Here is a 27,908-nt window from a genome sequence, read left to right on the forward strand (position 1 = left end):
TCTATTGCATGATATAAATACACAAACCAAATATGCCGAGAAATAGTGGCCATATTGTTAGCAATATACCATGTTATATCTACCGCCACGAGAAGAACTCGTGGAGGCCATGAAGTTCGTACACCGAAATACTAATATTCAGTAAATATCAATAGACTTCCGGAACAATGGAATGGATGATTTTTTCAGTTAGTAGTATTTAATATTTTGTCAAGTGTTCAACATAAATTTTAAGCGAAAAGTCGTTTTAATATGTTAGCTTCCAAAACTGTAGTACTTATGTAAATAAAGATTAAAGAAAAAAAAAACATTTGGCGCCAAACAAAATTGACATTTTGACAACACTTAAATTTTACTTTGTTAATACTTGTAACTTTATTTTATTATTATAATTTAATTACTGACACTATATTCACTAGAAAATGAAATTTACTATTCCTGAAATATCTTGGCATAACAGAGACCCAGTGTTAAGTGCAGATTTTCAACCAGTTCGTGATGATAATGAACCTTTACGACTTGCTACTGGAGGCACCGATTCTCATATTTTGGTATTTATCCAACGGTCTATATGAAAATTTTGATAATAATAATTTATAGAATATATATTAATTTAGAGAAATAATATTTTCTTATTATTTTTTTACTTTTTATTTTAGATATGGTATATTTCTATCACGGAATCTGGGTCCGTGAATTTAGAGGTTGCAGCGGATTTGACTCGGCATCAGAAAGCTGTGAATGTGGTGCGATGGTCTCCGGACGGGCAGCTTCTAGCATCTGGTGATGATGAATCTATTATATTCATTTGGAAGCAGAAAACTGATAAAGAACCTTCTATACAAAATTTAGAACAGCCTGAAGAGCAGTATAAGGAGTCATGGGTTATACACAAGGTTTGTTATATACTTTAATCTTTAAAAAAACACATGACAATGTATGTGGAAGATTGGAATGTACCTGCCACAGGCATTGCTATGCTTACTAGGTCATCCCAACACCATGTTATTGTAATTTCATTGTGTTTTAAAATAAACATTTTTTCATACTACTGTTATAGAAAAAAAGAAGTTATACTTCTGTGCTTATATTATTATTTATTTTATTTAATAATAAACAGATTATAAACCTGGTAATAAACAGATGCATAATTACTACATTTACATACATTAATAAATTTGTATCTATTACAATATTGCTGATATGCACTCACCTATATCATGAGGGGATTAAAATCTAGTCAATCCTAGGATTTAAAATTCAAACAAATTTTTTTATGAATATAAGACTTCAGCCTGTTGTGCACATGTAAAAAATATTTTTAAGAATTCAAAATGTTTCATGTAAAAAGACATTTAAAATGTATGTAGCTATTTCTGTTATTTCAAGCTTTTGATAAGTACTATTGGGGTTCATTTGATCTGTTTAATAGTTTAGTACTTATATGAACACAAAAGAATATACAGTATATTTTAAAAATAACTTAATGCTATTACCATAATAAATAACTAACAATATGCCCATAACAAAGTATGCAAATTATTTTATGTTTTCTTTTGTTTCAAGAAATTTCATGTCTCTTATGAATGAAACTTAAAGTGATCAGTTCTAAAATTCTTAGTTACTGTTCTTTTTTTTATGAGATTGCAATTAAAAACAATCTAACAGCCCACTTGATCGTAAGCAGTAACTGTCACTTATATCATACCCAGCACAATGGACATCGCAGTATTTTGTTACAACTGTGATATCACTCATATGTTGCCATTCCAGGGGTCTAATAAATCATGCCCCTTATCCCGCACTTTCACTCGTCTAATCATACCCTATTACCAATACATATTGTGCCTACACTTGTAATATTTCTGTCAACACTTGAGGCCCTTTCATTATAGTTAACATCTCCACTAACATAGATTTAAGTTTAGTGTAAATCAGTCCACGTCTTGACTCTGCATAGAACGCATGTATTACCAATCAGTTATGTAGCACACTACCAAATAAACTTACTAATGTACAATAATTTCACTGGTTTAGTTTAGAGTAAACAGTCTACATCTTGACTCCACATAATGTATGCATTACCAATTAGCTATGTAGCACACTAACTTTTGCAGCCTCCTTGACAGGACTACTTGCTGGCCGGTTATAAGACGTGACTAGGACAGACGAGACAATTGACAAGATAGATACGACAAGGAAAATGATGGACAATTACATAGAAATTATACTAATTATATTTTACTTTTAAAACAAGCTCTCTTTTATTAATGACATTTTTTAACGGGCCGTTCAGACCATTCACTACTAAATAAATTTACTATACTTATATACAATAAATAGTACAATTATTACATTGGTATACTCACTACCAATATACTACAATAAACAATATATTATGTAGCGACACTTCATCACATCATATATAACGCTACAGTTGTGAAGTGATAACCACCATGTTACAATATTTTACAAAACATGCAGTTTGACAATAAGTTTATTTCATTGCACTTCATTGTAGACTCTCCGAGGACACATGGAAGATGTTCTAGATATAACTTGGAGTATGAATTCCTCATGCCTAGCATCAGGTTCAGTTGACAATAAGTTACTGGTGTGGGATGTAGCACGAGGCAGATATAGTGCTATACTAACAGACCATAAAGGATTCGTGCAGGGTGTATCTTGGGACCCGAAGGGACAGTTCATAGCATCTGCTAGCACTGATAGGTAAGTTTCAATAGATGAATAAAGTTTAAAAATTTTCTTTCATTATTTATTTGATCAATTGACCCATCCATAGAACATAATGTGTCCTTTCTTGTGTGTGTGGCTTGCATGCTAGTCTGTGAAATAGAATTTATAAGTTACATACAAAACAATGTAAATTTACATTTTTAAACAGTCTATAGTGAAGGAATCTCTGATTACAGAACCAATAATTAATTCTGGAGGCACTAGGCTGGGCTCTTTTTACTATTCATTCAAATATACCCAGTAGTAGATAATAAATAAGTATTTTAACAACCTCTATGGCCTAATGGGTTAACACATCATTTACTTTCAATGGTAACTGGGTTAGATTCCTATCACTGTATTAACAATTTTATGAATATTATTCATTGGGTCAGAATGTGTGTTTTATATATATATATATATATTGTGTATTTAAAAAAAACTTATAGTTAAGTATTTGTATCAGTTGTCTAGTATCTATAACACAAGCTCTGCTTAGCTTGGGTGAGAAGTGGCTGTGTAAATTGTCCTGAGATATCATTACTTTATCCTGAGATTATTATTACTTTATGTTATTTGTTCTTTATTATATTACAGAGTGTTTCGTACATTTGATATAAACACCAAGAAAGTGGTCTCACGAAGCAGCAAAGCAGTGCTGCCATTCTCATCTGAGCATCCACTAAAGGATGTTAAAGTTCGTTTATATCACGATGACACACTGCAGACATTCTACCGGAGGTTGCAGTTTAGTCCTGATGGCCTCCTGATAGCTGTACCAGCTGGGAGGATAGAACCTGAGCAGAGCAAGGCGGATGTGAAGCCTATTAATGCTGTATATATTTACACGAGATATTCCTTGAAAGTGTAAGTACTTTAAAATTGCTTTAATTAGATCACAAAAATTCATAATGACAGCAATAACAGTGGTCACACAACATATAGTAATTGTCGAACCGGTGAGGTAGATGAATCCTGTGAAGACATGCAGAGGCTTTTGTGCTTCTAGAAGGAGCTTGGCTGACTACTTTAATAGTTTCGGCTTGACTTGCACAACGGTCCAGATGTGAGGCTAAATGTACCGACAGAGGCCAACTGTTCAAATCAAAATATCTTTATTCATGTAGGTCTATTACAGACTTACGATATGTCAATTGTACTATCAGTTCGGAGTGGTTTCGAGTTGAGAAGAACTGACAAGAAATTCAGTTTTATACTTTTCATATATTTGCTTGTACATTTTACAAAAATGCAGATTCATTTTTATATTCGAATTTAAGACAACATAGTGATTATCAGCGTATGTTAAATAAAAACCTTATTTTCGGGGTCTAAAATAGGGTTGCCTAAGCTTGCTTAGTCCGGCCCTGGCTTCCACACATTTCCTAACGCAAATATTATCCAACAGACCAGCATGCGTGGTGCCGTGCGGGGAGCCCGCGCTGTCGGTGCGGTGGTCGCCGCGGCGCTGGGCCCCGCGCGCGGCGGGGCCCCGGGTTGCGTTCCCGGTCGGGGCGCGGATGGTGCTGGCCATCGCCACCAAGCGGGCCGTCATGCTCTACGACACGCAGCAGAAGACGCCTCTAGCTTTGATATCTAATATTCATTATGCAAGGTAAGCATTGTGACGATATGTACAGCTTGATAAAAGTACAGTCGCGTATCTATACAAATAAATAAAATTGAATATTGAAATGTTGCTAATCTCCAAAAAGAGCAACACGAAAGTTTCTTACTCATTCTTCTTGTAATCAAGTTACGTCTGCGATCCGAATGAGTGGCAGACTAAAAAAATATAACTAGTAATACACTTAGACCTATGCAATCATACACATGAATATATGCTTACACCGTGAGGAATCGAACCCGCGACCACCGGAGGCGAAGCGGTGTACTAAACCACTTTAACAATACGGTAAATATATATAATATTCTTACATTACATTTTATATAATTAAAGTCAATATCAAGAATGCAATTTCTTTCTTTCGAGTGGCTCCACTCAAAATCAGCGCTGCAGTGACATGCTGCGGCGCCAACTGAGTGGAGTAATATTTCATATTTTTATCTTACAGTTCATAGCGCGATATCACTTTCTATATTTTTACTCTTATTATGCTATGTTAAATAAATGATTATTATTTATCTTTGCAGATTAACAGATCTGACGTGGTCTCCCGACGGACGTATACTGGTGGCCTCAAGTGCCGACGGATTCTGTTCAGTCATCACATTTGGTGAAGGAGAGCTCGGAGAGGTTCTGCCTGACGAGGTTGAAGCGCCGGTAACTTCAGGTAATATTTCATATTTTTAATGATAATGGAATGGTGCACCCGCCTGCGCTAACACTACTATAAGCACGGCACAAAATGATATTTGTGTTGTTTTATTACAACAATAAATAAAAAAACAACTCTATTATTAGTATTTAAATATTAGCGAGTCTATAACCTTTAAAATATCTATCGAACCATATTTTATAATAAAGTGAAAACACATAGTTGAGACAATGTTTACTAAATTAAGATTTTTTTATTCCATAGAACCAATGGAAGTAGAGGTTCCAGAGCAGCCACAGAAACCAGAGATAAAAGAGAAGACACCAGAAAAAGACAGTAAACCACCAAACAATCTACAGAAGATAGATTCTTTCATTAAATTTAAGGCGCCAACACAGAATTCCCAAAAACAAAAATCTGTACCTGATCCAAAGACACCTGTTAAAATAGATGTTTTAGAGGAAGTAGCCATGCCATCGTGGTCCGATAACTCTAACAATGAGCTCATTAAGCCACAAGAGTCAATGGAAGTGGAGACTGAAGTAAGTGAAAAGATATCAGAAGTTATACAGATTGAAGACAGTGAAGACATAAAACTCGTGTACGAAGACACTGAAAGTAAACTAGTTGAGTCTCCAAAAGAGTCCAAAATCTCAGAAAGCAAAAAAGCGTCCCCTAGGAAGAGTCCTAAAATTAAAAGCACTAGTAAAGAGAGTCCAAACGTTGGTGGGAAGACTAAGCAGACACAGAAATCACCACAAAACAAGTTAACTTCTAAACAGAGTCCCAAGACTGAGGCCAACTCCTTTTTGAAACAAGCAAAAGTGACAGACATAATAGAACCAGTGCTGGTTACAAGTGCAGCGAGCCCTAAGGCACCGAGAAGAGTAAACTTTGTTACATTGTCGAGCCCTAAAAATAAGAAAAAGTGTTGATACTAATAAAAAACATGTATAAAAGTAAACATTTATAATAAATATTTACAAATCATTCATTCTTTATCACATTTAAATTAAAGAGAGTACAATAATATAACAAAATATATTTATCAATAGAGAGTGTCCATACTTACCTAACACATTCTGGTAGTCCTATTTTGATTTGTCCCAAGTAAAATTAAAGAAATCCAATAACGATGTTATAATGTACATAGATGGCGATTCAAATCATATATATAAAACTGACAGCAATTTAAATGAAGTCAATGATTCAAAATATTCTATGACATTGGTTTTACGTGCCTCAATTGCACCTCAATTGCAGTTAAGACTTTATGTAAAGTCGCAACTATCGTGTTACTAGTATGTTGTTATTCTTGATGACTAAAATATACCTCCGCACCCACTAATACCACTGCCAAAAACTACCAGGCTAAATAGTAGACAGAGTAGCCCATGCAAAAAATCTACAAAGTTACTATCTAGTAACTATAAATCAAATCGATAATCAGCGAATTACTAACAATATTTGACTATTTATATTATTAACCGGATCTTAACACGAATAAGTTTATGGCAAATAAAGGTATTTACGTCTTTCTACTAGAAATGTTCCATATGAATTGAAGAATCTAATGACGGTGGGGAGAAAGGAGACTTAGTAATGTGGACAGATGATCATATTGCTGGCAAATGTACCATGTCAGGTTGATCTCCACACAGTTCGTCCTGGAGGCCAAGAATCCATCACGGTGATGGATTCTTGGTAAATTTGTCATGATGAGCTAACTGACTGACCTCACGCTCATCTTATCATCTTCCACTGGTGCCCCAGCGTAAACCGTTAGCGCAGGCAGGTGCACCATCCCATGGTCATTCATAAGAATCTAGTGACGGTAGATGAAAAACTGTCTGTCTGGCAACTCATCTATCTACATTGACATCGCTTACTCCAGTCAACTCATGACCACGGCTAGTGCAACCTAGTCGAAAGTTCGATAGGTAAACACCTTTATTTGCCATAAAATTATTCGTGTTAAGGCCCTATTAATAATATAAATAATGTATATTAAACACGAAAGTTTAAAAATAACAATATTTGACTAAAGTTTAACATTTTTTTGCAATATAAAGAACACTTACTCTTAATTTTATTAGATGTTAATATTTATTCGTACGCTATTTAAACCAATTCGAAAATTAATCATAATACATAATTGTAACATTATTGCTTGTGATATGACAATTGCTATAACTCAGCACAAATCTACACTATATCCGGAAGTACATGCAGTATATGAATCAATTTGATCTAATAATGTTCATCGGTTTAATATCACTATGCAAAGTCTGTCATTCGCCGTCACCGTGTCGATCAGTCTTGGACGCCGATTTTTACTGTGCACGTCGCAGGTTCAATCCTGTGGTTTACCGGTACAGCCTCGCGAAGTCGCGCAGTATCCGCGTTAATTCTTTACATTTTTCAGCGCTGTAATAAAATATGATAAATTAATTAAATACTTATTTTTACAATTCACACAATGTCATATCAAGGTAGGCAGAGCTTGTACTATGGTTGTTATACAACTGATATAAATACTTAAATATTTTGTTTTGAGAATCTAAATCTATTTCTATTCCATGATATTTTGAAGGAATAAGATATCATGCATTCCTACCCTGTAATTTCTCTTCTGAATCAAAACGAGAAGATAAGATAGTAGGAGATAATAGAGAATCAAGAAGTACCAATGTCGACGTCGACTATAAATTAAAGATACTCATTTTTTTCGAACTATAATGCTGTTAACAGCAACAGGTCTTTACAGCTTCACGGAACGATAAGGACCGAGTGCTGATGGCACTCCAAACCCACTGAAGGACTTATGGAGCGGCTGAATGCCAACTCCCGCCTGACGGATATGACTTTAGTATGAAGGCAGCTCTATAGTTTCGAACCTCTGCTCAGGCCGTCATAATTTCGATCTCCGTTTGAATACGACAGGGGTTCGATCGGAGGGGCGACCGGGGGCGCCGTGTAGAAAGCCTGGATGGTTGCGCGATATGGTGTGGTTGAGGTCGTCGTCTTCGCCGGCGAGGACGGTGTCGTGTGTGTGTGTGTGTGTGATAGCGGGACGGAATGGGGCCTTATTATTTGCATTACCAAAAATACATGTGAATTAGACGGGGGATCGCTCGGAGGGGATACTAACCTCATGGCATACTGGTGGAACTGCCAGCACTGCTGTTCGGTGGCCGTGGCGCTTCGGTCTCGGGGCAGCTTCTGCAGCGAGGGCTGCAGCCAGTCGACGCCGGCCGCCTTCTGCCACTGCAGCAGCTCCAGCAGCACCTCCGCCACCTCGGCCAGCATGTACGAGTGCAGGTGCAGCACGCTCGACTCGATCAGCGCGTACGTGATATCCTCGCCATATCTCGTTATTACCTCGCTGGCCAGTGCTGTACACGAACATAAACAGTTGTACATCGACAATTTCTACACTTTTCTTACTTCCCTTGGAAATTAATTCTGATGTAATAATATTCGACTGCGCCGTTTCGCATTTTTTTTTTTATATCATAGTGGAGAAGTTCAAATTACCAGTCCATACAATTGTATAAGCTGATAAACTCGATAATACAGATTGTACAGTTTTATTACACTGCACATGAACGTCTAATTTAATATACTAATAATTAAATAATCGAAAAGTTACACCGTAAAATATAATTTATTTTACTATCTCCCATTTTAGCATTAATTACTGTTCACTATTCACAATAATACGCACGGCAACATTATCGCGATATCCAATGCCGTAAATAATAAAAAAAAGTAAAAAAATAAAAAGAGATTACGAGGGTGGGAGTCGTTTTCGCCTTTTGTCGTTGTCGAAAAAAGTGTTCTGATGATCGCTGTCGTAATTGTCGTAATTGTCGATATTTTATATAGATTTCTTAACTAAATTATTTTATATAGATTTCTTAACTAAATATTCTTAACGAAATAATAAAGGAACGCAAGTTGATACTGGAAAGCACCTATTGTCGGTTTTGGCGGTAAACAGGTAACCCGTTCAAAAGGTAAGTTCGGACAAGCCCGGAGTTCTGGGAAGCCTTGCTGAAACCGAACCGGCAATCCTCGCAGTACAAGGTGAGTGCCTTCCAAATTATCAATCTTGCTCAAATCCAATTGTCGTAAATACAGTCCACTAAAGACAGCTGAATTCAAAATTTTACGTTAGCTGTTTTCATAACATTTTTTGGCCCTTCAGCCGGATAGTTTTGATAGGCGACATAATAATTATTGTTGTTAATTTGTTTTACACATTTTGTCGAGTAAAATAAATTATTATTGCGTTCGTTTTAATATAATTCAATAAAAGTCATTGTAGTTGAAGGTAGATAATTTATTATAGTGTAACTTAACTTTTTTAATAATTTGAATTTTCGTGAGGCATAGACCAGCCACATACAGCCATATCGATTATATTAAATTTAAATCGATCGATTTTGTTTTCGTTGCGTATTATTGGGTAAAAATATCTAATTGTAAATTATTTCACGTAATTATCGTTTTATTGATTTTAATTAATTTTTTTTTATTAATTTGGAGTATTTATACCATGGCAACTAATAAAGACATTGAATCTGATACTGGTGATATAAACCGAATTTCTCGTGATTATGCGGTAATGAGATTGGAAATTATGGAGCAATCTGATTTGTTAGGGCTCTCTGAAGTAGATTTTAGGGATTTATCTAACGAATTTCACTCATCGCAGCGAAAATTGTTGTTATCGTTGAACCGTTTAGAGCGTACCAATGAACTTGAAATTACAGTTAAGTTTGATACAAAGATGAAACAAATTAAACAAAGATTTGTAGAAATGAATTCTATAGATAAAAAATCTATTTCTAATATAAATGTTAATAACAGTGAACCACAAGTTTCCGTAAAATTACCCAAAATCAATATAAAACCGTTTGATAGTAATTTGGATAATTGGATTTCCTTTATTCAATTATATAATTCACTTATTCATAATAGGACGAGTATATCAAATGTGGAGAAGTTACATTATTTATTGTCAAGTGTACAGGGTAAAGCTTACGATTTGATTAAGAATTATCCTCTCACTAATGAAAATTATCTAAATGCTTATGAAACTCTTTTGAAATATTATAACAGACAGCGACAAATAGCTACAGCTTATTATGAGAAGTTGCTACATTGTGAACCCATTAAATTTAAGACCAGTTCAGAACTTGAACGCATTTATCGTACATTTTCAGAAAATTTGGCTATTCTAGATAAATATAAATTGCCAGATAAGAATTTTATGTTGTTCCATATGTTGTGGTCAAAATTGGATAAATCTACAAGGGAAGCATTCCAACTTGAACAGAATACAGAAGATGTTCACAGTATACCTAAGTTTGAACATCTACAAAATTTTATTGAAAAACACTATAGGGCTTTAGAGTTAAGTAGTGTTAATTCGTTGTCATTGGGTTCAAAGTTTAATCCGAATTTATACAAAGTTGGTAATCAATTAAAATTTAAGGCAAAATCATCTCTTTTAGTGTCTAATACAGCTTGTGTATTTTGTAAAGGACAGCATGTTCTGGCTAAATGTGAAAATTTTATAAGCTTGAGTGTTAAATCACGTTTCGATTTTGTTAAAGAAAATCGTTTATGTTTATTGTGTTTCTCGAATAATCACACCCTAAAACAGTGTCGTGCTACTTATCGTTGTGAAGCCTGTAATTATTCTCACCATACATTGTTGCATTTTGATAAACCTAAGCCTGAAGCTCCTGTTGTCGATGAAAAAGCCTCAAGTAGTACTGTTTTGACTTCAATAGCAAATATTAGTCATAGCAAAACAGTTTTATTCTCTACAGCTAAAGTTTTAATAAAGGATGGACAGGGTAATTATCAAACCGTTCGTGTGTTATTAGACTGCGCAAGTGCTTGTAATTTTATTTCGGAGTCCTGTGCCAAGAGGTTACAATTGCCTATAACTAAAACAAATCAGTCAATCAATGGTATTGGTCATTCTTTAGCAAAACCACTTGGATTATCTGTTTGTGAAATAAAGCCGACGAATTCCTTCTCATCAAGTGAACTTAAATTCAAAGCTTTGGTGTTGTCGTCAATTTGTGCCGATCAACCAAGTCAGCATATTAATGCCTCAAATTGGTACCATATAAAAAAATTGCCACTTGCTGACCCTGATTTCGATTGCCCAGGACCAATTGATATTTTATTGAACGCTAGTATTTTTGTATCATCTTTACTACCTGGTTTGAAAAGAGGTGTCGCAGGGCAGCCGTGTGCATTGCAGACGGTCTTCGGCTGGATTTTAATGGGTGAATGTAACGGCACTGATAGTTTTCACCATACACGTGGGGATTGTTTCCTTATAACAGATACTTCCCAATGTAATATATCGAATTTGTCATTAGATAATTGTATTAGAAGGTTTTGGGAGATGGAAGGTATCGCATCGTTACCAAAGATTTTATCTAGGGAAGACAATCGATGCGAGAAATATTTTGTTGAAAAGTCTTGTCGTAATCGGGAAGGTAGGTTTGTTGTTCCATTACCTTTTGTCGATCCTAATAGCAAACCTATATTTTCTAATTCTCGAGATATAGCCCTGAAAAGGTTTTTGTCGTTGGAAAATAAATTAAAGAGAAATTGTGAGTTTCGCCAGCAATATAGTTCTTTCATGCAAGATTATAAAGATTGTGGGCATCTTTTGGAAGTGAAACCTCCATCTGAAAATCTTGGTAAGTTTTACTACATTCCCCACCATGGTATATTGCGGCCTGAATCCGTGACTACTCCTCTTCGTGTTGTATTTGACGCCAGCGCTAAGGATACTAATGGTATCTCCTTAAATGACACTCTTTTATCTGGTCCTAAGCTTCAGTTAAATATTACTGATTTATTGTTGCGTTTCCGTTGTCACGCTGTAGTGTTTACAGGTGACATTAAACAAATGTATCGTCAAATTTTGATTTCTGATGAGGATTCGGAGTATCAACGTGTGTTGTGGCGATCGTCTCCTGATGAGCCTATTCGTGACTATAAACTCCTTACAGTCACATATGGCGTATCTTCTGCTCCTTATCAAGCACTCCGCACTATTGCTCAAATCGCTGAGGATGCCGCTGCTGAGTTTCCAACGGGATCAGCTGTGCTTAGCCGTGATATTTATGTTGACGATGTTGTGTCAGGAGCTGATTCCATCGAAAAGTGTTTAGTCATAAGATCAGAACTAACTAAAATATTGTCGTTGAATGGGTTCCATTTACGAAAATGGACTTCTAATCACAAAGCTTTCTTGAATGATCTCGATTCATCTGATTTGTATTCAGAGGAATTTAAGAGCTTCGAAGAGACTTCGGATATCACACTTAAAATTTTAGGGCTTTTGTGGATACCAAATTTAGATTGTTTTACTTTTAGGGTTGCTGAATTTGAAGAGAGGCGGCTCACGAAACGTGTCATACTATCAGATATTGCGCGTATTTATGATCCGTTGGGTTTTCTCGGTCCTGTAACATTTTATGCTAAGTTTCTTATGCAATTACTCTGGACTTCAGGTGTTTCTTGGGACAGCGATGTGCCACTGGAAATAGCTAAGCAGTGGTCGAAATTTAAATCACAACTTTCGTCTTTGTCGTCTATTTCAATTACCCGTCGTATGATAGGTTCTTTCGTCTCCGTACAACTCCATGGATTCTGTGATGCTTCAGAACGTGGATATTGTGCTGTTATTTACTGTCGGTCTGTCGATACAAATGGTCATTATTCTGTTGAATTTTGTTGTGCAAAAACTAAGGTCGCACCACTTCGTAAATTATCGTTACCTCGGCTGGAATTGCAAGCTGCAGTTTTGTTAGCAGATTTAATGAGTTCGGTGTTAAGTGCTTTAAAACCTCTGTGTGAAATAAAAGATATCGTTGCTTGGTCTGACTCTAGTGTTGCTTTGTCGTGGATAAAATCCTGCCCGTCCAGATGGCATACATTTGTTGCTAATAGAGTTAGTCACATTCAGGAACTTATCTCTCCTGATTGTTGGCGACATGTCAGTACCTATTTTAATCCTGCGGATGTCGGATCACGTGGCATTTATCCAGCTGAGCTAGCTAAAAATGGGAATTGGTGGAATGGACCTAAATGGCTTTCGGAACCAGACGAAAACTGGCCGGAGTCTACATTAATTCCATCTTCTGCTGATGTGCAAGCAGAGCAGAAGATTATGTGTCTTCATACTTCTTCTGAAGTCCATTTTATTGACTGCTTAATAAATAGATTCTCGTCGTTATCAAAGTTGAAACGTGTATTGTCGTTTACTTTTCGATTCCTTCATAATTCTCGTAAAAACAATTTTGATAAAATTTTTGTTGGTCCTTTATTGTCGTTAGAAATAAACAAATCTTTAATGTTTTTGATTAAACACGTGCAGTTACATACATTTTCTAAGGAAATTGATATGATTAGGAATGGTCGGTTAAATTCTCTACCCAAAAACTTTCGTAAGTTGTCGCCATTTCTGGATGATGCGGGTTTCGTCAGGGTGGGCGGACGCTTGGCAAATGCTAAAGTAGATTATAGTATCAAACATCCCCTTCTATTACCTCGCAATCATCGTCTCACACAACTTATAATTGAAGATTGTCACCAGAGATTTATGCACCCTGGTGCACAGACTCTCCTTAATATTCTCGCGCAAAGTTTTTGGATTTTGTCGCCGAAGAGAGCGATTCGTTCTGTGATCGCTAATTGTGTAAATTGTTTTCGTGTTAAACCTCAACCAGCTCCAACTCCTCTTATGGGAAATCTGCCTACATATCGTGTTAATCAGTTAAAACCCTTTTCGAACGTTGTGGTTGATTACGGGGGTCCTTTTGATATTGCATTAGGTCGGGGTCGTGGCGTAAAAACGTATAAAGGTTACATTTGTGTTTTTATTTGTGCTGCCACAAAAGCTATCCACATCGAGTTGGCGTCGGAACTTTCTACTGAAGCCTTTTTAGCTGTGTTGAAGCGGTTTATCGCGCGAAGAGGTCGTTGTAGCCATATTGTGTCGGATCAGGGGAGAAATTTCGTTGGGGCTAGCAATTATCTTGACTCGGTTATGAAAAAGGTAACAGAAACTCAGGAAATTAAATTCTCGTTAAGCCCTCCTGGTAGTCCACACTTTAATGGGTTAGCAGAAGCGGGTATAAAATCGGTGAAAACTCATCTAGCTCGAGTTATTGGTCTTCAAAGATTGACCTTTGAGGAGTTCTATACAGTTTTAACACAAATAGAATCTATGTTGAATTCTCGACCTCTATCGCCTATTAGCTGTGACGCTAATGATCTGTCGGTTTTGACACCAGGTCACTTTCTGACATTAGAACCCTTGTCGTCCCTTCCAGAAGAGAATATTACTAATCAATCTATTAGCGTTCTCCAACGATGGAAGTTAGTTCAGAAAATGCATCAGGACTTTTGGCGCCGTTATCAACGTGAATATATTCATACGCTTAATCAAAGAGCTAAATGGAACAAAAATTACACTAATATAACTATTGGCACATTAGTACTAATCATAAATGAACAATCGAGTCCTTTAAAATGGACTATGGGTCGCATTGTCGCTCTACACCCAGGAATTGATGGTGTTTGTAGGGTAGTGACAGTTAAAACTGCGACTGGTCAATACAAACGACCAGTTGTTAAAATTTGTCCTTTACCTATGGCTAATTAAAATGTGTAATTCTTTTTTTTGTTTGTTATTATTGTTTTTCTTTTCCCACACTAGTTAGTTAAAATTAGTTTAAAAATATGTCAATCAATATTAGGATCCATAGTTTTTATTTTGTTGTCACATTTAATTTTTGTTTATTTCGCTTTAAATACGTTGCATTTAGGTGGGCGGAATGTTCACTATTCACAATAATACGCACGGCAACATTATCGCGATATCCAATGCCGTAAATAATAAAAAAAAGTAAAAAAATAAAAAGAGATTACGAGGGTGGGAGTCGTTTTCGCCTTTTGTCGTTGTCGAAAAAAGTGTTCTGATGATCGCTGTCGTAATTGTCGTAATTGTCGATATTTTATATAGATTTCTTAACTAAATTATTTTATATAGATTTCTTAACTAAATATTCTTAACGAAATAATAAAGGAACGCAAGTTGATACTGGAAAGCACCTATTGTCGGTTTTGGCGGTAAACAGGTAACCCGTTCAAAAGGTAAGTTCGGACAAGCCCGGAGTTCTGGGAAGCCTTGCTGAAACCGAACCGGCAATCCTCGCAGTACAAGGTGAGTGCCTTCCAAATTATCAATCTTGCTCAAATCCAATTGTCGTAAATACAGTCCACTAAAGACAGCTGAATTCAAAATTTTACGTTAGCTGTTTTCATAACAATTACCATTTACTTTATTCGTAAATGGTAATGAATGCTAAAATGGTAGATTAGCACACGCGGTATGTTTGGTGACCGACCGACCGACCGCCATTCAGGTGGCGCGGCCACAATGTGGGGTCCACAGGTTCGGTCCCGGAGCTGGTTACCTGTGACGCGCGCGTGGTCCGGGCGCGGATGGCTGGCGGCGCGCACCAGGTCGTGCAGGAACTTCATGACGGAGCAGTTGGCCTCGCGGTGGTCCAGGCTGCAGGCCAGCGCCGCGCACCGCACCACGGCCGGCAGCGCGCCCGACGACAGGAACTGCTCCGGCGTGCGCTGCAGGAACCTGCCACCACACCGATCACGTTACTTACGCTGCTATTAATTCTAGGATCAGCATGATTCAATTCAAATGCGGATGGAAATTTCGACGGCCTGAGCCGAATTTCGGACACTCCTAATGATGCTTTCAGACTAAAAATTTGTCAGGCCGAAGTTGCCTTTTAGCGCTCCATGAGTTATTTAGCAGATTTGCAGTACTATCTGCGCTCACTTCATTAAGCTGCAAAGGCTAGCTGTGGTCAATATTTATATTCAATGTCAATATTATACATATATATATATATATACTCAGCAGCCAATGATCATTATCAGTTAAAAATTCGAAAACAAAAGTTAATTCTAATTTCAAAAATCAAATCCAAATCGGTCACTATATACATTCAGAGTAGCCAATGTTCTTGATCAGTTATAGTCGGCATAAAAAAAAATGTTAAATTTGAATTTCGAAAGTGAAATCGGAACCAAACGTTATACATGTATATATACGCAGCAGTCGACGGTCTGCGTCCAGCTGCTGGTAGCGAGTGGAAAAAAAATTAAATTCGAATTTCGAAAATCAAATCCGAACCGGTCTTTATATACGTATACACGCAGCAGTCGATGGACTGCGTCAGGCTGTGAATGTATTTGATAAAAAGTTAAATTCAAATTTGTTGACCTTATTCTGTTACGGCCAATATTAAATAAACAATATTCGAATTTCAAAAATCATACATGTATTCACGCAGGAGCCGCTAACATTTTCCTAGTTACGGCCGATATTAAAAAAAAAAAGTTAAATTCGAATTTCAAAATTGAAAACCGCAGGTACCTGATGCAGAGGCGGAAGAGGTCGTCGACGGTGTCGGGGTTGTCGCGGAGGCCGTGCGGCGGCTGCAGCAGGTGCAGCGCGCGCGGCGCCAGCGCGGAGAGCAGCTCCAGCAGCGCTCGCGCGGGCCCCGGCGCCGCCGCCAGCTCGTCCACCAGCACGCTGCCCAGGTACAGCAGGCACGGGTGCGGCCGCGCCGCGTACAGCGCCGCCGCCGCCGCCGCCAGCGGCTGCACCAGCTCCCCCGCCGCGCCGCCCACCGCGCGCACGCAGAACCGCACCGCGCGGCACCACCGCTCCATCACGCGACCGTCCGCGCCGAACCTGCATCCGCCGCCGCTCTACCTATACTCTGTTTATGTCCCGAGCCTAACCCGATCCTCACCCTCGAACACTCTACATGGTTTTCTCATTCGATGTGGTTGATTCGGTCGTGATCATTATGTAGTGGGGTATAAGTTCGATGTCATTCGTCATCAACAGCTCGCCACTTGTGGAGTGGACCGCTTAACGCTGCTTTAACCAGGTCGGTTCATTACATGGATGATTATCCATTGAATACACCGCCAACTCTTTTTATTAGTCCAAGCCAAACCCGCACCCACCACCCACTTTACTGAGTCGAGGAATACGACGGCCTGAGTCGAGGTTCGAATCCCTAGCGGTGCCCTAACGTAGTATCCAGCAAGAAGAAGTTAGCTTTCAGCTACTCCATAAGTCCTTCCGGGGGTTTAGAGTATCATCTATCTATTCTATTTATGGTATGGGTTCAAGAGAGTCATTACGTCAGTGTTTTAAAAATTCAAATATCCTCACCGTTACTTCACAATACATTTATGAGAATATCATGTATACACGGAAGAATTTAGACAGTTTTAGAAAACTTAAAGACTGTACAAATAGAAACTTACGCAATAAAAATAAGCTAATTTTACCTAAATGCCGCCTGCACAAAGTCAGTAATTCATTCTATGGTAATTGCGTAAGATTTTATAATAAACTGCCAGAATCTGCACTAAATCTGACAGAGAGGCAATTCAAATCTTATATTAAACAATTTTTGTGTAAGAAAGCCTATTACAGGATAGACGAATTCATAGACGACAACATAAAAAGTAAATAACTAGTTTATTAGCATACAACGTTATAATTTGTTTATCTCATTGCTTTCTTGATTCAATTATTTTAGAAATATGAAAGCGTAGCGGGTTTTGTATTAATTGCCGCATGCATTCTTATGTGAAATGTGAATACTATAAACATCAGATGGCTATTGTGAGTAGCTATGACGTGGTCTGGTGTTTTGAGTAGTCATGCTCACTAAAATGTCCAGACTTGTGGCGGCGTGGTGGGCCGGGTCATTGGGCTCCCTAAAATATGGTCGAGCGCAGTGATGGCTGGCTCATCCGTCATACTCGTGAACGGGTGCTGCTTGTAGGGACTGGTCTGCTCTAATCACTATGACTGATTACCTCTTATTAATTGTTTAACCAGTTGGTTATGTATTCAAAATTTTTTTCTTTTTGAGCATTTAATTGAATTAATGCTAATAGGTGGTTTGTATTCACACACTTAAACTTAAAAATGTAAAGTAATAATAAATTATTTAAAAGAGCAACACACAAGTTTCTTGCTTGTTTTTCTTGTGATGAGACAGCATTCCGAATGAGCGGTAGTTTAAAAAAAAAAAAATGTTATGACTATTCAAAAGTGCTTCAATGTAAGTTTATTTGAATAAATGATTTTCTATTCTATTCTATTCTATTCTATTCATCTGCACTTGCACTATCGAAGCGGGGAGAAGAGGTACGATGGGAGAAGTACCTGACGAGCAGGTAGAGAGAGGCGGTGTAGGGAGGGGTAAGGTGGGAGACATACCTGGCGAGCAGGCAGAGGGGGAGGGTTAACGAGGGAGTCGTACCTGGCGAGCAGGCAGCGGGGGAGGGTTAACGAGGGAGTCGTACGTGGCGAGCAGGCAGAGGGGGAGGGTTAACGAGGGAGTCGTACCTGGCGAGCAGGCAGCGGGGGAGGGTTAACGAGGGAGTCGTACCTGGCGAGCAGGCAGCGGGGGAGGGTTAACGAGGGAGTCGTACCTGGCGAGCAGGCAGCGGAGGAGGGTTAACGAGGGAATCGTACCTGGCGAGCAGGCAGCGGGGGAGGGTTAACGAGGGAATCGTACCTGGCGAACAGGCAGCGGGGAAGGGTTAACGAGGGAGTCGTACCTGGCGAGCAGCCTCAGCAGCACGGGCCAGGCGTGGCGCAGCGCGGGCAGGCAGGGGTGCGGGCGGGGCGGCGCGGGGGGCGCGGCCACGTCCCGGAACAGCGCGGCGATGCGGTCCAGCCCGGGGCAGGGGTCGTCGGGGGCGCCGCGCCGCACGGCCCCCTCCCCGCCCCCGCCCCCGGCCCCGGCCGCCTCCCCCGCTGCTGCCAGCAGCGCCTCCAGCCGCTCCGTCTGCGCCTCCACCGCTTCCAGCATCGCCGCCGACAGCTACAAACCGGCAACGATCACTTTGTTAACTTATTTATTCTTTATTGATATATGATAATATGTTATATTCATTTTACTAGACAACCACTTTAAGAGGTATATAAATTAATAAAAAAATCAGTTAAATTTTATTTTATATCATTTTAAATCCAGCTCGAAGGACCATAAACTCAAGTATCCAGCTCGAATGACCACAAAATAATATACTATACTTGATGGTTGGTATTATTTTGACGTTCCGAACAGCTATCTATGAATTGTGGAAATACATCCCAAGTGTCTATCTATGAATTCTGGATATAAATAGATATATATATATATGTGAGGGGTTGACGGAAGTAGGTATAGATGTGAGGGGCTGATGGAAGTAGGTATAGATATGAGGGGCTAATGGAAGTAGGTATAGATATGAGGGGCTAATGGAAGTAGGTATAGATATAAGGGGCTGACGGAAGTAGGTACAAATGTGAGAGTATGAAGGAAGAAGTTATGGATGTGAGAGCCTGACAGAAGTAAGTATAGATATGAGGAACCGATAGAAGTAGGTATAATTGAGAGGAACTGACAGAAGTAGATACAGATGTGAGGTACTGACTGAAATAAGTACAGATGTGAGGAACTGACAGAACTAAGTATGAATGAGAGGAGTTGACGGAAGTAGTTATCGATGTAAGGAACTGACGGAAATATAAACATGTGTGGGGCTGACGGAAGTATATATAGATGTGAATCGCTGACCGTTACGTGGTCGCTGGAGCTGACGGAGGTGAGTACAGACCTGTGGGTGCGGGAGGCGGCCGATGGCGGCGGCGAGTCCTCGGGCGACTGCGACGGCCGGCGCGGGCGGCAGCGGCAGGCTGGCCGCGTCCAGCAGCAGCCGCACGTGCTCGCTGGAGCTGACGGAGGTGAGTACAGACCTGTGGGTGCGGGAGGCGGCCGATGGCGGCGGCGAGTCCTCGGGCGACTGCGACGGCCGGCGCGGGCGGCAGCGGCAGGCTGGCCGCGTCCAGCAGCAGCCGCACGTGCTCGCTGGAGCTGACGGAGGTGAGTACAGACCTGTGGGTGCGGGAGGCGGCCGATGGCGGCGGCGAGTCCTCGGGCGACTGCGACGGCCGGCGCGGGCGGCAGCGGCAGGCTGGCCGCGTCCAGCAGCAGCCGCACGTGCTCGCTGGAGCTGACGGAGGTGAGTACAGACCTGTGGGTGCGGGAGGCGGCCGATGGCGGCGGCGAGTCCTCGGGCGACTGCGACGGCCGGCGCGGGCGGCAGCGGCAGGCTGGCCGCGTCCAGCAGCAGCCGCACGTGCTCGCTGGCCCGGGTGCGACTGGCCGCACACACCGCCTGTTGACGCCGTACATCTCACATCATCATCCACACTCGCCGCGCCGCTACTTTAGTAACCCTTTTAGTGTCAAGGAGCGACGTCCCGCTGCTCTCGCTGATTGTGAATTATGCCAGCGTCGCGATAGCGCTACTTTTGACTGTTCAGTTTCGTTATATTACATTCTGACTATCTTGAATCGCACATTTGACAAATCTCGACATAAAATGTGATTTTTTTTTTTATTGTGTAGATGCACAAGCATTGCATGCATGTCACGTGTCCAATAATATCCGTATGGATATTATTATTATTTATGTAGTAATTTGTTAAATTTTTATTTCATTATGTTGTGGTATTGTTATCTAGCACGTGTGATTAAGTACGCCTGCGTAGGTACAAACTGAAAACCAGCGCTGGACACCCATCAGTCCGGCAATAGCTGAGTTTGTACCTATTGCCAATCATGTTAAATATGTATAAATGTGTAGCTGTGTAACTGTGCTGATGTTGGCAATAAATGGATTTATTATTATTTTTTTTTTTTTTATATAAACAGCATATATACATTTCTGTGTTTTTATTATCATAGTACATATAAAATCTTTTGAAGAGAATATTGAAAAAATTACGAATATTGACGTATTATAACAGAAATAGTGAATATTTCATTATATGATGCAAGATTCAAATCTGCAACCATTGATAGTAAAGCAGTATACTAAATCACTGGACCACCGTAACCGATTACTGCCTAAACTGACCTGTAACGCTGTAGCAGCTGCAGGAGCCAGCTGTGAATCATTTAATGCTCTGATGAGGAACTGCAGACACGGCTCCAACCCTTCAGGATGTCTCTCGATCCACTCGCACAGTTCTCCCAGAAGCAAAATGCAAGTTTTCCGAACTCCAATGTGCGTGTTTTCTGGCATAGACAATATTGCTTCTACGACTTTTGGTACATATTCATATTCTTCTCTAAAAAAAAAATTATAGATTTGTCAAATGGCTTGTTACTAAGGTGGTTTTTGTTTTTTTTTATGGATGATAATGGATGGTGCACCCGTCTGCGCTAACGGTTTACACTGGCGAGATAAGATGAGCATGAGGTCAGAACACATAGCCCATCGTGACAAATACACCAAGCATTTATCACGATGGTTTCCAGAAGACTACCTGACATGATACCTTGCTAGCAATAAGATTATCAATCCATCTCATAAACGCGAAAGTTGGTGAGTATAGATGGATGTTTATTACTCGTTCACGCAAAAACTACTGAACGTATTTTGATGAAACTTTACAGTAATATCGCTTAGGCATCAGAATAACACATATATATTTTATATTAAAATAGTAATACTAAAAAAGCAAAAATTAGTGAGTTTTGTTGTTGAGGATTTCAATGAAACTTCACTGTAATATCGCTTACATTACTATAAAGTCAGAATACATTAGAATAACACATCGACTGTAATTTAAAGAGATATTGTGTAAATTTGGCGCAATAAAGTGATAAGTGTCAAGTAAGTGTGATGCAGACAAAGTTGCATGGGTCAGCTAGTACTATTAAATACTTTAGCTTTCAATCTCAACCAAGTTGCATCTTTTAGTTACAATACAATAAATACAGCAAACTAGACAAGCAATACTCACGGCAATATGTTCTTTGCAACAGCTTGCATAACAAATAGAGCTGCTTCCGTTTGTTCCCAGGAGATGTCCGCATGTAGTGCGGCAAACATTTGCCGGAACACTGAACTTGAACCGATTATAAATACTACATCCTTTATTAGGCCCATTACTTTAATTCTAAACTCCTAAAAGAAAAAAAAAGATGTGTAACTATGGTATACAGCATGTTAAACCTAGGCCTGTCCACAAGTAAAATCTACAGATTTTGCCAAACTGAAGAGGAAACGCTACTATACATTTTGTAGCCCACTCATGCATAAACGTAATATCTCCTTTGGAAAGTTTACACTCTATTCTGAGGAGATAAAAACCATCGCTCCTAAGAATATCCTTCAATTCTTTTCCCTGAGGGGTCTAGGTAGCGAACTCTGAAATAGAACGAGCACAATAGATCTATGTAGGTCGCAGTGCTACAGGTCCAAACACCTGACAATAGCCCAAACCACCCAATAAAAAAAACTTTAATAGCATTCTAAAAAAGCATATAACATTTTTTAAACTCAACTTGTCGCTTTTTGGTCGCCTAACAGTTAACACTAGGTTTCCAAGCTATATCCGAATTATTCAATGTCTGATGATACGTCGTTCAGAGGCGCAACACGTGTCGCAATATGGGTGTAGATTCAATACGGTCGGAATTTGATCACTATGGGACAGAGTCACCTAGATACATCGAAATAATAATTGCATTTAATAATGTCTAGTTAAGACAAATTCAATATTGTCTACTAAGCACTGCTGTGTCTAAACTGTGTCACCCCACCTTACATTTTCCTATTGTTATTTAGTATATATAAGATCATTATTTCTATATACATATTGTCAGTTTATTACCATCTGTAATATACATCGTCTCGACCAACAACATCGTATAAAAAATCCCGCTACAATCACCATTAGAGGTCGTAACAGTAGTCAAGTTTCTGCACTAAATATTTGTGATCTCACACATGCTAAATGTAGCGGAATTAAACAAAATAATATGAATCTATTAAGTAGTGAAAACCGTTAGGTGGTTCGAACATCTGTTAAATCATATTTACTGAGCAAGGCCTATTACTCACTAAACGATTACTTGAATGACGAGTGTGCATGGCAATAGTTTTCATGTTCGGGATTTTCATTTAATGTTAGACATAGACACCTATATAAATACCTATGCATTGTAAAAAACTGGATTTAAAAAAAAAAGTAATTCAATTGAGTTTCTTGCCAGTTCTTCTCAATTGGATCTATATACCGAACTGGACGGTAGGGAAAAAAATTCTAAAGTAAAAACTTGACGTTCATAAGCGGCTAAAATGTCCTACATGAATAAATGATTTTTGAATTTGAATTTGAATTTACCAGGGAACCGATCGGAGGGGTGTTGTGTTACAGGTACTTGATAACTGATTAAAAATAACTTTTTTTGTAGATACATACACAATACATATAGAAAATATAATGTGATATGTGATGTGATAATGTGAACGAGACAAACCATCATAATCATGAATACAGAAATTTGCTTGCTACAAGGAATCAAACCCTCGACCATGATCAGTAAAGCAGTGTAACAACCACTACACAAATTGAAAGCTTGACCTACACTTAGTTTCTCATCTTATTATCTACATCTTACGACCTCGGTGGTCAAGCAGTCCAGCACACCGCTTTACGACCAATGGTCGCGGGTTCGATTCCTCCGCACAAACATTTGTATTCATGAGTATGATTGTTTGTATCGGTCTGGGTGTTTTCTATGTATAATATGTATTTACAAAAATAATCTATGTATATGTATCAGTTATCTAGTACCCATAACACAAGCTTTAGCTAGCTTAACTTGGGTTTAGATGGCGCTGTGTGAATTGTCCTGAGATCATTATTATTTCTAATACAAAATGGTTTACTTACATGAAATTCATCACCCTCTTCAGGCAGATGTGTGTGATCAGGCTCACATTGACAATGCCTCGCCAGCGCCTCTATTAGTCGCTCTACGTGTGGCTTGAATACATCTGTCAGAGGCTGGAAATTACCTTGATACACCTCTTCAGATAAACGGTACCATAGATTAAAAGTCATTTCCGCAATCTGTAAAACAATTTTGAGTGAATGAAACTCTTTATTTTTCCTCTCAAAGAAAATTACATACACAATATTAATGAAATGAAGTGAAATTTATTTGTTTGTTATAAAAGTAGTACATAATATATGATATTGTTATTTATGTTATATAGATCTCACTTTTAGTCTTTACAGACATACAAATACATATTTGAGTTAATCTATTACTATTTATTTATTTATAAACTCTTTATTTCACCAATAGAATCTAAATATATATATAACTCAAAGGTGACTGACATAGTGATCTATCAAGGTACAGGCCAAATCACTGGACTTGATGAGCGGGCTGATATTTGGCATGCAGGTAGATGTTATGAAGTAGGCATCCGCTAAGGATTTTGATTTATTCTACCCCCAAGGGAATGAAATACGGGATTTAAGTTTATATGAAACTTTGTCAATTTTAAACTAATCGGGCTGAGACTTTGCATACATAAAGGGCCTCCCCCTCAGGGCGAGCATAATAGATCTATGTAGGTCGCAGTGCTACAGGTGCTACAAACATCTGACAATAGCTCAAGCCAAACAAGCCAATAAAAAAAAATAGGCATCCCCTAAGAAAGGATTTTGGTAAATTCCACCCCTAAGGGGATAAAATAAGGGATGAAAGTTTGTATAAATCTTCTTAGATTTTCGACTGATTGAACTGAAATTAAAGATTGGAGCTAGTATGATGAAGACATTCGCTTAAATAGGATTTCGAGAAATTCAACCCTCATGGGGATAAAATAAGGGATGATGCAGGATGTAAATGTATTAGTTTGTAGTAGTACCTATCAGTACCTAATGGAATGAATAAATTAAGACGAACAAAATAATTTTTAGTTCCTTAGGCTACTTTTATTTTAGAAGAATAAAGTTAAATTTCACGCGGACGAAGTCACGGGAACAGCTAGTTAATACATAAGAATTATACAGAAAAGTGATATGGAAGTACAAAAAGCGGTCTTATAGCAAGAAGTAATATATTATATATTATTCTTTATATAATTTAATTAAAGTTACATATTATACATATTATTACATATTATTATGTTTCCTAATAGTTATAGTTAGATAGATAGATAGATAAATTCTTTATTCACAATTACAGACACATAACATACATGAGTTACAGAAAAAAACGAATTAATAAAAGAAATGTAGGTGACTTTATGTGCCGCAAAAGTGAAAAGGCAGCCAACTCAGCATAATGCTACAGATAACTCTGATATTCTGTTGGCTCCTTACTTATACTATAAAAAAAAAAATTACACACACAAAATTACATATATGTATGTGTATTATTATTATTATTTTATTATATTTATTATATATGAAGGTATCCGCAGAAAACCAGCGTCGTGGCACCACGACACGAGATATGCTGAGCGGAGACCTATTTGGTACTGTAATAATTAATATAAAAATGTAAATTAAATTTTAAAAATTATTTTCAGTGTACCAAATAAACAATTTTCTTTCTTCCTTTCTTTCAAAATATATAAAGTATGAATAAACTTTAAAAAATGTGATGAATTATGTTATTAAGTTCAACATCGTTTATATAATCACTTTTTGTATACCTAAATAACATTTGTCAATTAATAATTAAATAATTGTATTTTAAATTGTGTGTATGGCAATTCCTTTAAAGGGGTCGGTAATTTGTAAACTAGATAAAGAAGTAGGTAGGGCAGCCTTATCCCTAAAAAGCAATTACATTTTCCTATCAATTATTAATATAGTTAAACAGTTTCTTACAGAAAAACTTTATGGTAAATAAAGGTACTTAACTCTCAATTACCTTAATACTGTATTAAATGCATAAGGTTCAAAATAAGTAGGAACATAAATATTGATGGCTGATAATGTAATAATGGAATAGTGTTCCCACCTATATCAATTGTCTACCTTATTATACCTGCATAGGAATGAAGATCATATCCTAATGACGGTGTCACATACGAATGTGGATGGTTATAAGGGTAGAGGAAGACCGAAAAAGAGATGGATGGACTGTGTGAAAGATGATATAGTGAGAAAGGGAGTAAATAACGAGATGACTGCGAACAGGGATGAATGGAAGAGAAAAACATATTACGACGACCACAAATAAATGGGATAAGGAAGGGCAGATGATGATTATGTGGCTAGGGGGCACTGATGCCAAAAATTAGGGTCAGAATTCATCATTATCATGTTAAACTCAATTGAATTACTTTTTTTTAAAGCCAGTTTATTTACAATGTATATTTATATAGGTCTCTATGTCTAACATTAAATGAAAACCCAGTGCATAAACAACTATTGCCATGCATACTGGACATTCAAATAATCATTTAGTGAGGCTTTGCTTAGTAAATATGATTTAACAGATGTTTTAAATTTATTTAAGGGTATATATATCCTTTGGTATGTTATTGTAAATTTTTATACCTATTCCCATAAAAGACCTATTGACTTTTTCTAAATGATAATTAAAATACAATGGCATGCATTGTTCAATTACCTCATAGTCATGGTGGCCCACACACACAAGAGCTAACTCCAAAGACCTCATAGCAAAATGTGTATTCCCACTAGCTGTAGCTGCAATGATCTTCTCTAAAAACGTTTCAGCTAACTCCGTAAATACTTTTGCATAGTTCGCAGCCTTCTCCTCATCCTCATGAGCCACTGCCATATGATAGCTCTCTTCTAAGGCTGACACACTTTCAAACAGCAACCTCTCGATATTCTCATTATTGTTATTCTCCTCTAAACAATGCAATAATGCACATATACAGTCCGATGCTGCTTCGTGTAGTTTGTTTATAGAATTGTAATCCCTAAGCACTTGTAAACAGAACACAATTACAGCATTATTTGGTATTTGCTGGACATCTATCGCTCTAACTTGAATCCAAGATGTCATACATTTAACTATCTTTAATGATACAACAGTATCTTGTGAATTTATAATGCTTTCTTTAAGAAATGATGTTACTATATGAGAATTGGACCTTAATTCTAACTTGATTTCGTCTCGTCTGTTCTCGCCAAGTTTTAAACTTGACGAGTCAATCTCTTGAGGTAGAACCGTCAGTATTTCTAATAGTGCAAAGTCATTTTTGTTAGAAAACTTCTTTATTAAGTCCCCTGTGCAGTTCTGCCATCCTGTCATTTGTAGTGCTAAGTCGGCTAGCGCCAGACAGAGTTGTGTGAGGATAGCGTTGCTCGTCTCGGGTGATGTGCGCTCCAGGTGATCTACCAACGAGTCCCGGAGTGACACAACAGCTTCCGAAGGCAACTCTGACAAGTTGTGTTGAACTTTCGAACGCATTGTCTGTGCTGCGAAATAGCAAGACTGGACATCTCTCTTCTGTTGTAATAATTCGTCTGCTATTTTCCAAGAATGTATCTAGAAATAATTACGTGAATTATTGAACAATATGTTGTGAAATTTCTTTACAAAGAGGTCAGTAGCTACACATAGGAATATAGTAAATAAATATTAACAATTTAATTTACATGCAAACAGGCATTACTTACAGATTTCTGTATATCTCCCAACCAAAGAGAGGCTTTTTCCTTTTCGGTAACATTAGGGTTATCGTACAAAGCACTGATAGCTTGGTAAATTGTATCCATAGAAGGAACCTCCATATTGCTAATACAATAATTCCCTTAATAGTTTCAACGCATCACTTTCATAACACAAATAGAATACGCTTTCATATCTAGAACGTGGAATAAGATATTTTAATGCAATCAAACCAAAAGATTTAATGAAACAATTCATAGACAAA

The 27,908-nt window shown here is 38.1% G+C and overlaps 2 protein-coding genes across 2 annotated transcripts; one reads left to right on the forward strand and one right to left on the reverse strand.

Annotated features, from left to right (window-relative positions):
- The first annotated feature begins 324 nt into the window (after positions 1-324).
- Positions 325-6,160, forward strand: LOC131849439 (chromatin assembly factor 1 subunit B). Its single transcript, XM_059199517.1, has 7 exons — positions 325-551; positions 660-896; positions 2,522-2,730; positions 3,334-3,603; positions 4,145-4,351; positions 4,891-5,030; positions 5,280-6,160. Exons 1-7 carry the CDS (start codon positions 423-425, stop codon positions 5,948-5,950), a joined length of 1,863 nt encoding a protein of 620 aa, XP_059055500.1. The 5' UTR covers positions 325-422; the 3' UTR covers positions 5,951-6,160.
- A 711-nt stretch (positions 6,161-6,871) lies between these two features.
- LOC131849526 (transportin-3) lies at positions 6,872-27,905 on the reverse strand. Its single transcript, XM_059199614.1, has 11 exons — positions 27,652-27,905; positions 26,630-27,520; positions 23,923-24,102; positions 21,985-22,148; positions 21,093-21,306; positions 19,788-20,348; positions 18,744-19,009; positions 16,525-16,845; positions 15,539-15,717; positions 8,167-8,410; positions 6,872-7,442 (listed from the first exon to the last, which is right to left on the reverse strand). The coding sequence occupies exons 1-11, from the start codon at positions 27,763-27,765 to the stop codon at positions 7,382-7,384; spliced, it is 3,195 nt and encodes a 1,064-aa protein (XP_059055597.1). The 5' UTR covers positions 27,766-27,905; the 3' UTR covers positions 6,872-7,381.
- Positions 27,906-27,908: the final 3 nt, after the last annotated feature.

Source organism: Achroia grisella, unplaced genomic scaffold, assembly GCF_030625045.1.
Source record: "Achroia grisella isolate CSIRO2021 unplaced genomic scaffold, CSIRO_AGI_Agris_v1 utg642, whole genome shotgun sequence".
NCBI lineage: Eukaryota > Metazoa > Arthropoda > Insecta > Lepidoptera > Pyralidae > Achroia > Achroia grisella.